This window comes from Myotis lucifugus, unplaced genomic scaffold, assembly GCF_000147115.1.
Source record: "Myotis lucifugus unplaced genomic scaffold, Myoluc2.0 scaffold_4640, whole genome shotgun sequence".
Classification (NCBI taxonomy): domain Eukaryota; kingdom Metazoa; phylum Chordata; class Mammalia; order Chiroptera; family Vespertilionidae; genus Myotis; species Myotis lucifugus.
Genome location: NW_005875688.1, coordinates 1 through 11,515, shown reverse-complemented (window position 1 = coordinate 11,515; position 11,515 = coordinate 1). Strand labels below are relative to the sequence as shown.

The following is an 11,515-nucleotide window of genomic DNA, read 5'->3' as shown; positions in this document are numbered from 1 at the left end:
GCCTTTCTTAACGCAGTCTGAAGGGAGAGGCCTGGTGGATATTGTGCATGCCTTCATAGGCTCTGACAGGGAGACACGGTCCGACCCTCTGGAAGCACCCAGTGTGACGGTGGAGGCATGGCTCTGACTCCAGGGGCTTCTAAGCTGTGAGACACATGGCCCTGCCTCTGACGGAGACATACCCCTGTCCTGCCCTTTGAGGTTCCCATCTGATGGGAGAAATGTGCACTTTCTAATGGAGGAGACATAGCCTTCCTCCAGGGGTCCCAGTCTGATAGGAGAGGCACAGCCCTGTCATCACGAGTCTCCAACCTGATTGTGGTGACACAGCCCAGCCCCCGGGGGCTCCCGTCAACAGAGCATGGTGACCAAAGCAGCCTTGGAGCCTCGCAGTATTTTTTACTTCAGAGAGAGGAAGGGAGAGACAGAGAGACCTGGGTCAGCCGCCTCCTGCACATGCCCCAACCAGGGAGTGAGCCAGCAACCTGGGCATGCGCCCTGACGGAATCAACCTGCCACCTTTCGGTGTACAGGACGATGCTCCAACCAACTGAGCCACACTGGCCAGGGCGGAGCCTTAGTTTTAAACCCAGGCCTCACGCTTCACTGGCCGAGCCCTGGGAGTCGCCCCTCCTCTGTAAAATGGGGCAGCAGCGGGCTCGGGTGTGGAGGGAGTTTGGTGCAGGGCCTGCCTAGGGTGACAGCAGCCCCTCCTCTGCTTTGTGAGGCGCAGGCTCAGGCAGGAGTGGGCTCCAGCGGGAAGGGCGGCCACCCCTGCCTGTCCCTCTGATGTGCTCAGCCAGGCAGTTCCCAGGGAAGTTGATAGAGATTCTGGATGAAGCCTGACAGCTCCCGAGAACCAGATGACAGACAGAGCTCCTGGGAAGCAGGACTGTCAGCAGTGATGGGGGAAGGGTAGCCTCCAGATAACAAGTGTGTGTGGTGGCTCCAGGGGAGGAGAGGGGAGGGGGGGAGGAGAAGGGGGGACAGGCAGAGGCCCAGGAGGGTCTGCACACACGACAGATCCCATCCTCTGCTCACTGGGTCCTGGGAACCCCCACAAGGGAATTGGGGGTCAAGAGCAAAGCTGCTCCCAGATCACAGGGAGAAAGACGTGTAAAAAGCCTGGAGGGGAAAGAAATTAATGAAGCACTACCAGTGGCAGGGGGAGGCTGGCGAGTGGTGGCGGAGCGCAGGCCGGAACCAAGGCCTCCCTGGGCCTCGATTCCCTCAGTATGAAATGGGAGACACCCACTCAGTCAGGCTACAAACATTTCTGAACACCTACTAAGTGCCTGGATGGTCTCAGGTGCTGGGGACACACTCATCAACATGACACCTCCCCTTGCAAGCTCACTGTGGATGGGGGTCTGGCTGCCCCCATGGCCCCTGATGGACACCCATGTGCAGGCCCCTCCCCTTGCATGTGGCTGGGACCTGGGGCTCGCTTCTCATCAGCGGAACCTGCGAAGTTGATGTCACTTCAGGAGACTCTCCTCTGCTGGTCTGACAGAGCCAGTGGTAGGTCCGTGGCAAGGAACTGGGCAACCACGTGAGGAAGCTTGGAAGCAGACCTGTTCCCATCGGGCCTTCGGAGGAGACCCCAGCCCTGGCTGACATCTCAGTTACAGCCATGGGACCCTGAAGCAGAGAACCCAGCAAAAACACCTCAGGTGCCTGTGGATTTAGCTGCTAACTTGGGTCATCTGTTATGCAGCACTGGATAACTCATACAGGGAGGAACGGGCAGAAAATACACCTCCTTAAGGCACCATCTCACAACTTTTTTAAAATATATATTTATTGATTTCAGAGAGGAAGGGAGAGGGAGAGAGACAGAAACATCAATGATGAGAGAGAATCATCGATCTGCTGCCTCCTGCACGCTCCCTACTGGGGTTTGAGCCCGCAACCCAGGCCTGTGCCCTTGACTGGAATCGAACCCGGGACCCTTTAGTCTGCAGGCCGACGCTCTATCCACTGAGCCAAACTAGCTAAGGCTCTCACAACTTTCTTACCCTGCTTTATTTCCATCATCGTTACCACCACCTCTAGTACCCATTTATCTTATTTTTATTTCATGATTACATTTAGTTATGTTTACTCTCTTATCCCCCATCTTCCAACAAGAGCGTCACCTTTATGAGCGGAGACTGTTTTTCTTCACCTGCTGTAGCGCCAGTGCCTGAAACAGCTGGGCATATGGTGGATGCTCAATAAATACTGTTTTGAATGCGCAAATGGATTAATATACTTGCACTGGGAAACTAAACACGTGAGTTTGTATAACGAGCTTAGCACAAGGCGTGGCCCATGCTAAGTGCTGCACCAACGTTAGCTGATGTTGTTACTCATTAAATGGACTCTGGGTACCCCATCCACCGGGTAACACGGAGGAGAAGGAAGCTGGTCCCTTCCCTAGAGATGACCGCGGCCAGCAGAGCGGCAGGGACAGTGAGAGCTTAGACACTGGGAAAGGGATTTCTTTTTTTTCTTTTTTTTTTTGTTATATAAATTAACCCATTTATTATAGGCTCGCAATGTTTCAAACTGTGGAGCTTTTACTGGTCTTTCAATTCCTTCAGTCTTCTGATGGCTGACTTTACTGTGATGGCAGAAGTGGTGTTGTAGGTCCAGGCACCACCAGCGACGGTTTTCATGCAGGAACCACAGTGCCAGATCCCCACGGCTTGCCTCTTCATCTTGGTTTTGCCACAGAAGGAGCAGGTGTACTTGGCGTGCTGGCTGATTTCAATTTTCTTCACCATTTTCGTGAGGGAGGCGCCATAACGGGTCCCGTATTTACCGAGGATTCCGACCTTCTTGGTGCATTTAGCCATGTCGCCGCGAACTAGGTCGGACGCCGAGAGGGGAAAGGGATTTCTTGGCCACCCTCCCCTGGAGGCTGTGGGCAGCTGAGTTGGGTGACCCTAACAGGCCAGCAAATTTTTTCTATAAACATGTTGGCTTTGCCGTAACTGGTTTGGCTCAGTGGATAGAGCATCAGCCTGCGGACTGAAGGGTCCCAGGTTCGATTCCGGTCAAGGGCATGTACCTTGGTTGTGGGCACATCCCCAGTGGGGGGTGTGCAGGAGGCAGCTGATCAATGTTTCTCTCATCAATGTTTCTAACTCTCTATCCCTCTCCCTTCCTCTCTGTAAAAAATCAATAAAATATATTTTTAAAAAAACAAACAAAAAACATGTTGGCTTTGAGGCCATGGAGTGTCAGTTGTAACTGCTCAACTCTGCCACTGGAGAGTGGAAGCAGCCATCCATGCATGATATGCACACAAATGTGCAAGCCAGTGTGCCAATAAAACTTTATTTACAAAAACAGGCCATGGGCCAGGTGTTGCATGGATTGTAGTTTATTAAGCCATGTGTTGGAATGGAGTTAGGTTAATAATTATAGTAAGTAAATAACAGTAATGGTGCATGCACAGGGCAAAAATTACGGTGGATCAAGAATGACAGAAGTACAGGAAACAGTCTGAAAGAATGAATCAAGCCCGGCCAGTGTGGCTCAATGGTTGAGCATCGACTTATGAACCAGGAGTTCAGGGTTTGATTTCCAATCAGGGCACAGGCCTGGGTTGGGGGCTCAAACTCCAGTAGGGGCTGTGCAGGAGGCAGCCAATCAATGATTCTCTGTCATCATTGATGTGTCTCTCTCTCTCTCTCTGAAATCAATAAAAATATATTTAAAAAAATAAAAACAAATAGCTCTGGCTGGTTTGGCTCAGTGGATAGAGCATTGGCTCAGTGGATAGAGCATCAGCCTGCAGACTGAAGGGTCCTGGGTTTGATTCCGGCCAAGGGCATATGCCCGGGAAGTATGTAGGAGGCAGCCAATCAATGATTCTCTGTCATCATTGATGTTTCTCTCTCTCTCTCTCTCTCTCTCTCTCTCTCTCTCTCTCTCCCTTCCTCTCTGAAATCAATAAAACTATATATTTTTTTAAAAATCAAACAAATAAATAAATAAATGAATCAAAATGCACCAGAGAAAAAAAAAGAGAAAAAAATGCCCCAGAGGCCCTGGCCTGTGTTGCTCAATGGTTAGAACGTCACTTGCGCACCTGAAGGGTCTCGGGTTCGATCTCAGTCAAGGGCATATCCCAGGGTTGCAGGTTCACTCCCCACCCCAAATCAGTGCGCATGCGAGAGGCAACCAGTCGATGCATCTCTCTCACATAGATGTTTCTCTCTATCCCTCTCCCTTTCACTTTCTCCGAAAAGCAATGGAAAAAGTATCCTCAGGTGAGAATTAACAACAACAACAACAAGCACCAGAGAGGCCTCACCTCCCCTGTCCCTTCTCTTTTCACAACTCCTTGTTGGATGACTTTTTTAAAAAAATGTATTGATTTTGAGAGAGAGAGATTTGTTTTGTTCTTGTTAATCCTCACCTGAGGATGTTTCTCCATTGATTTTTAGAGAGAGGGGAAGGGAGGGGGAGAGGCAGAGAGAGAGAAACTTGATGTGTGAGAGAGACACAAATTGGATGACTTAAAAAAATACATATTTATTGATTGACTTTAGAGAGGAGAGGGAGAAACATCGATTTGTTGTCCCACACATTTAAACTTTCATTAGTTGCTTCTTGTATGTGCCCTGACCAGAGATCAAACCAGCACCCTGACATGTCGGAAGGACGCTCCAACCAACTGACATATGGTCATTCAGAAATGGTGTAAAAGACAAGAGGAGAAATAATGGATGGGTTAGATGGGGGTTCAAGAGGAGCTCTCTGAGGAAGTGAGATTTAATCCAAGACCTCACGGGTGAAGAAGAGTCATGTGAGAGCAAAAGGAAGGGTGTTCTTTCTAGGCAGAGGGAACAGCGTATGCAAAGGTCCTGAGGTAGGAACAATCATGGCTGCCGGTGGAAGTGCATGTATGTACAGGGCCCCATCCCTGTGCTCACACTTTCACTATCAAAGATCAAGATCTCGAGGCAGGCACTGGCTGGGAGCTCTAGGGGGGCAGGGAGCTTAAGCCTGAATGGTGGGAAAGCGGGGCTTGGAGCCGTCACTTGCTCACTGTGAAAATGTCTGAGCCAGGACTGGAGACCTGGTCTGAACGCCAGTGATGAGCCACTCCCTGGACTCCAGACATCAGATCTGTCTGCCACAACTGGTGTGGGGGGCCATGTGGGGGCACTCACCTCATGTTGAAGGGAACCATCAATCGCACCATGTACTGCCTGCCGGTCTTTGGGGAGCCGTGTCAGGGTCCCCAAGACCACTCCTGGGTTTAATGATTTGGTAGGAGAACTCCTGGGGTTCAGCATATGGTCATACACATGGCTACCACCTATCACAGCAAAAAGTTAGAGAGAAATCAGCAAAGGGAAAAGGCACGTGGGACAGCTTCAGGAAGATCAGGCACAAACTTCCAGAGTCTTCTCCCAATGGAGTCACACAGGACGTGCTCAATTCCCCCAGCAATGAGCTGTCACAACAGGTGTAAAAAGTCTCCTGGATTAGCTCATGGAGACCTGGCATCCAGAGTTCTCAATGGAGACTGGTCATGCTGGCACCTCTGCCCAGCAAGGACCACGATTCCAGACTCCAGGAGGAGAGCCGGTGCTCAGCATAACTGTTTGTGCAAACAGTGTAAGCCCAGGGAACAGTGGAAGCCATCCTGAAATTCAAGTTCCCAGGTGCCAGCCAACGTCCAACCCTGTAATCTGGCCTTTCTAAGGACAGCAGCCTCCGACTTGCTGAATTAAACTTCCTGCACAGGAGCCTGAAATGGGAGACATAGGAAAGCGGTTTGGATTATGAAAAATAACTACATCAGATCATCAGAAAAAAAAGCACTTTGTGTTTCTGTGTCGCCCACTCTCTAGCTATAACATATCCTCGCTGGGCCTCAGTTTCCCCATCTGAATGGATATAACTTGTGAGGATTTGATCCGCATGGCACACAGAAGGATCTAATAGCAAATTACAGAAATGGATGGCTCCCAGTTGGATGCTCACGGTGAAAGGACTTTCAGGGACACAAAGACCTGCACACTCCGCTGGAATGCGAAAGGGCTGGGGCTGGATTCCTAACATCGGTGTTTAAAAGATGAAGGCACCGAGTCACAAGAAAGAACATCAACTCGACTTCAAACCGGGGGCTCCCGGCTGTCGGTCCTGACATCTTGGACGTACTCCCAGGCCGGAGAGCGCATTCCCCTTCTGGGAGCACAGCTCTCCTGGGGTGAGGACCGGCGCTCAGAATTCCGGAGCTCTCTCTTCCAAGACCCTCTCCACCCAAGAGTGCTGGCTTCACCCCAAAAGAATTGGGAAGAGAAGTTGAGGGGCCCCTGAAGCCAAAGAAGAGTTTCTTTAGCAAAGCTGAACCCCTTCTAGGAACCCAATAGGCCAGAGATCCCAGGAGGGGCGGGGCTCAGCAGAGTCCCGCCCCCGAAGGTGAAAGAAAGTGTCGAGGGAACAATATTTTAAAAGAAACCCCGCCCCCAAGGGAAGTGATTGGATAATTTCTTTCGGAAACCCAATTATGGGAAGTGATTGGGTAAATAGTCTAAGCTCCCCGCCTGTGATTGGGTAAATCCCGGGAAAAGTTTAGCGAAAGCCCACCTCTCGCGGAAGATGACTGGGAGGCCGTTAGGATAGAAAAAAAGGTTCCAATTAGAGAGGATCATCTCGGCCAGAGTTCCGAGATATGCCGCCCTGGGTATGAAGCCCTAGACATCCAACACTTACTTTTAAAACTTTCCGCTCCGATATCTTTGTCTCCCACTCCTCCCACACGTACCAGAAAACAGGTTAGGGCTGCTGTTTACTGAACTTCCCCGCGGTCCTTGCACTTCCGATACTGTCACTCCTCCAGCCTCCAGGATTGGCTGCCGCCTACGCAGCCTGCTTTTGTCATTGGCTGCGACTCCCGCCTGTTAAAATCTGAATCCGGTTGTTTTCCCTCCGGGTGGCAACTGCGATAGCTCGCAACGAAGGTTCCGGGGCGTCTGGATTTGGCGTTCCGTGGAGGTGCTGAGTCCTAGAGGTCAGCAGCGGCTTGTTAAAATTTCTTCGTGACTCGACGTAGCTGTTGTTCGCGATACCCCCTGTTGTTCATTCTTTTATTCAGCAAATAAAATGTTCAGTGTTGGGTGTTAAACCCGTGTGCTGGCCTCTCGGAACCCACCCATCCTCCCTGTGTCCTTAGGGCTCACGTGGGGACTGCGGTCAGTTTCCACGGGCTACACAGGTCGCGGGCAAAAGAGCGCCATGACCGCCCACCCCAGTGGTTCTCAACCTTGGCTGCACATTAGAATCACCTGGAAATCTTTTTAAAATCCTAATTTCTAGGCCTCATCCTCCGGAAATTCTGTTTCTTTGTTATCGGATGGGGCCACAACATTAGTAACAAAGAAACAGAATTTCCGGAGGATGAGGCCCAGAAATCAGGATTTTAAAAAGACTCCCAGGTGATTCTAATGTGCAGCCAAGGTTGAGAAGCACTGGCCAACCCCTTATGCTGAGCCACAGGCAGACTCAAGACCAGGCTGCAAACCCACTTCCCCTACACACACACTGGTTTCCAATGTCCCCCATAACCAAATGCCCTTTTTCTTTCTTTTAAATCCTCACCCAAGGATATTTTTCCATTGATTTTTAGAGCGAGAGAGGGAAAGACAGAAATATCAATGCACATCAGTTGGTTGCCTCCTGCACGTGCTGACATGCCCTTGACCAGAATGAACCTGGGACCCCTTGGTCTGCAGACCAACACTCTATCCACTAAGCCAAACCCGCTAGGGCCCAGATGCCCTTTTAAAGAGGAAATCCCACTCCATTCCCTCCCCAGCCTCCTTCCTTCTTTTTTATTGTATTTTAATTTTCTTGTTTATCCTCACCCGAGGATATTTTCCCACTGATTTTAGAGAGAGTAGAAAGAGGGAAAGGAGAGAGCGAGGGAGAGAGAGAAATATTGAGTGACAAATATCCATTGGTTGCCTCCCGCAGGAGCCCCCACGGGCTGGGGATGGAACCAGCAACCCAGGTAAGTGCCTTTGATCTGGAATAGAACCCTCCACCCTTCTGTGTGTGAGAGGACGTGCTAACCATAAAGCAACACCGGCCAGGGCCTCCCTTTCTCTGATAAATGTTTGTTCTATTTATTTATTTTTTTGTTAGTCCTCACCTGAGGATATTTTTCCATTGTTGTTGAGAGAGAGTGGAAGGAAGGGGGAGAGACAGAGAGAGGGGAACAGATGTGAGAGACATAGATTCGTTTCCTTCCACCTGGGCCAGGGATCGACCCTGCTCCTGAGGTACACGCCCTTGTCCAGATCGAACCTTGGACCCTTCTGTCTGGGCTGACGCTCTAGCTGCTGAGCCAAACCGGCCAGGGCTCAATGTTTGTTGTGTCAGATATGTGCTCAGCCTTTAGGGACACATCAGAGAAGACCGACGATTCCTGTCCTCGCAGGGATCATGGTGGGACAGATGGACAATAAACACACAAAAGGACCTTTTCTGGTTTGGTAAATGGTCTGAAGACAAAACAGCGTAACTATGGAAAGTGAAATGGTGTGTGTTTCCTATGGCTGTTGTAACAAAATAGCACAAGCTCACTGTCCTGACACACAGCGATTATCAGAGTCCTGGTGGTCAGAAGTCTGATACGGGTGGCAGTGTGGATCCTTCTGGAGGCGCCAGGGGGGAATCCATTTTCTCGACCTTTCCAGCTTCTGGAGACGCCTGCAATGCTTGGTTTATGGCCCTGCATCACTCTGACTTCTGTTTCCACTGTCACATCGCTGTCTCTGTCCCTCTGATCTCCTGCCTCCCTCTTTAACACAGTTTTTTAAATATGTTTTTATTGATTTTAGAGAAAGGAAGAGAGAGAAACATCGAGCAGCTGCCTCCTGCATGCCCCCTAGGGAGCAAGCCTGAAATTGGCATGTACCCTGCTGGGAATCAAACCAGTGACCTTTTGGTGAATGGCGATGCTCAACCAACTGAACCACACCAGCCAGGGCTCCTGCCTGATCCTTGTTATTTTCTTGGGGCCCCAGGATAATAACTCTCCTTGCTGTTCATTAACTTAATGAAAGATCATTAAACTTTAAATTAAGGAGTCTTATCATGATTCTTAATTTAATCATACCTGCAGAGTCCCTGTTGCCAGGTAAGGTACCCTATTCACAGATTCTGGGGGTTAGATGTGGTTATCTTTTCTGTGGCGGGGGCGGGGGGAGGGTATTATTCTGCTTCCACAGATGATGTGTTCAGGGAAGACTTCTTGGAGGAGGTGACCTTTGAGATGAGACCCAAGTGAAATCCACAAACAAACCCATGGATTGAGAAAATCCTTCCAGGCCTGGCTGCTTTGTCCCCTCCCCAGAGAAATCTTCCCAAACAAACGATGTCCCATTTGTGTCCACTCACACTGGGGCTCACATCGTTTGAGACGATGGGGGAACCAAACTGCTGAACTGAATGGCTCCCACCATCCCGTCCCAGGCAGAACCCTCCACACCCACCCCAACTCCTCAGCTGCGGTCTCTTCCTCCCTCCAGCCCTGACCCTGTCCACGGAGTGGGGATTCATTGTATGTGTGTCCTGCTCTGTTCTGTCCTCTCTAACTCCTCTCTGGGTCTGTTGAACAAAGGGAGGAAGAGTCTTTATTCTAGTAACAATGGTCCTTGTCTAATTAAACAATAAATAATACGTCACATTCACAGTTCTGCAGTCAAAGGAGAGAGTACATCCCCGATTCACAGATTAGGAAATTCAGTGTCAGAGGCAAAGTCACGTGTCCAAGGTTGCCCAGCCGCTCAGCAGCAGCCCCAGGCCAGTGAGGTCCCATCCACCCCTGAGTGGGTAGCGGTGAGGGGAGGGGATGTCAGGGACCAGCCCCTCTCCGGGTGCCGGGAAGCCCCTGCTACTGGCCCAGCGTCCCCAAGGCCGTGGCAGGGAGACTCCAGTGGCTTGACTGCCCGTAGTCAGTGAGGTCCCGGGCAGCCACCTGGACGCAGTACCGGGCGTGGGGCTTCACAGCCCTGAGGGTGAAGGACGTGGCTTCGATGGGCCCCACCTGAGAGCAGAAAGACTGTGGTCAGTGGGATCGGTGTGACTGAGCCTCCAATCCTCATGCTCCATCCTAAACCGGTCGCCTCCACAGCCCCTCCCAGGCTGTGGCTTGTGTGGTCCTGACCTCAGAAGCCAACTCTGTTCCGGGATCCTTCCCGGACCGGACCAGGGCATGGGCCCGTTTTGTAGGGTGTCTCAGTGTGAGATCCCTCACTCCCCAGGCCTTCCCCACCCCCCAATCCCATTCCTCCTCCTGGCTCTAAACCAGAGCTTCTCTCATTGACTTCAATCCCTCCCCTCCCCACTTCCCCAGGCCACTGTATTAACCATGTTTAAATTTTTTTTTTTTATATATCTTAGGATATTTTGGCGTCTTAACATCTTGCTGGCCGGGAACAGACTGCCCTTTCTTGGGGTCAGCCAATTGTTAGGGGTGGCAAAGGGGCACGCCCTTTCATATACAAACTGAACAGTCCCACCCTTTTCTCTAAATCCCCCCACACAGGCCAGTATTCCTCCCGCCCTAAGTCACCCAGTGCCAGGTGCCAGGCAACCTGAGATCACCCATGAACCCAGAGCCCACAGGGTTATTCACACTCGCCAGCCCCCAGAACGCACCCACCCTGTCCCCTTCCCCAGGGAAACCGCAGCAGAGCTCTGCCTTGGCTTGCCACTCCCTCATGCTCCAGCCACCTGCATCCTGATGCTGCCTGTACGCCCTGCATGGCGCGGCCTCCCGCATCCTGATGCTGCCTGTAGCCCTGCATGGCGCGGCCTCCCGCATCCTGATGCTGCCTGTATGCCCTGCATGGCTCGGCCTCCCGCATCCTGATGCTGCCTGTAGCCCTGCATGGCTCGGCCTCCCGCATCCTGATGCTGCCTGTACGCCCTGCATGGCGAGGCCTCCCGCATCCTGATGCTGCCTGTACGCCCTGCATGGCGCGGCATGTCCCCTTCTCTCAGGAAATGTAGTCAGTTCTTCTCTCGATGGCCTTGGCCTCTCATGCCCCCACGCAGGGACCTCCGAAGATTAGAGTCCCATGGGTACAAGTGAGACACCCACTCAGGCCGCCTTCCCTGCTTTCTCTCCGTCCGTCTTTTCTCCCCTGTCCCTGCTGCTCCACACTCTTCCTGCCTGACCCGGCCCTCACCTCCTTCCACCTCCCACTGAATGGTCAGCATGTCCCACTCCAGCCCCACACTCAGCTGCCCAACCCAGGCCTGCCCAGCTCCCTTTCCTGCTCTGCCAGAGTGTCCCATATCGTAGGCCGATATGGTGCTGCAAGTTGTAAATTTAGGTTAATGGTTGCACAAGTTTATGAACATACACAAAGCCACTGGCTTAAGCACTTTAAAACAGTGACTTTTCTGGCATGTGAGTTCGATCTCAATTTTAAAACTGCAAAGACTTAAGAAAATTCATGAACACCACGTAAAATTTAAAAGGCAGTTCCCGGGCTAG

The 11,515-nt window shown here is 51.4% G+C and overlaps 1 protein-coding gene across 1 annotated transcript; it reads right to left on the bottom strand.

Annotated features, from left to right (window-relative positions):
• Nucleotides 1–2,494: 2,494 nt before the first annotated feature.
• Nucleotides 2,495–2,866, bottom strand: LOC102434184 (60S ribosomal protein L37a-like). The gene has a single exon (XM_006108962.3). The coding sequence runs from the start codon at nucleotides 2,838–2,840 to the stop codon at nucleotides 2,562–2,564; it is 279 nt and encodes a 92-aa protein (XP_006109024.1). The 5' UTR covers nucleotides 2,841–2,866; the 3' UTR covers nucleotides 2,495–2,561.
• Between the last annotated feature and the right edge of the window lie 8,649 nt (nucleotides 2,867–11,515).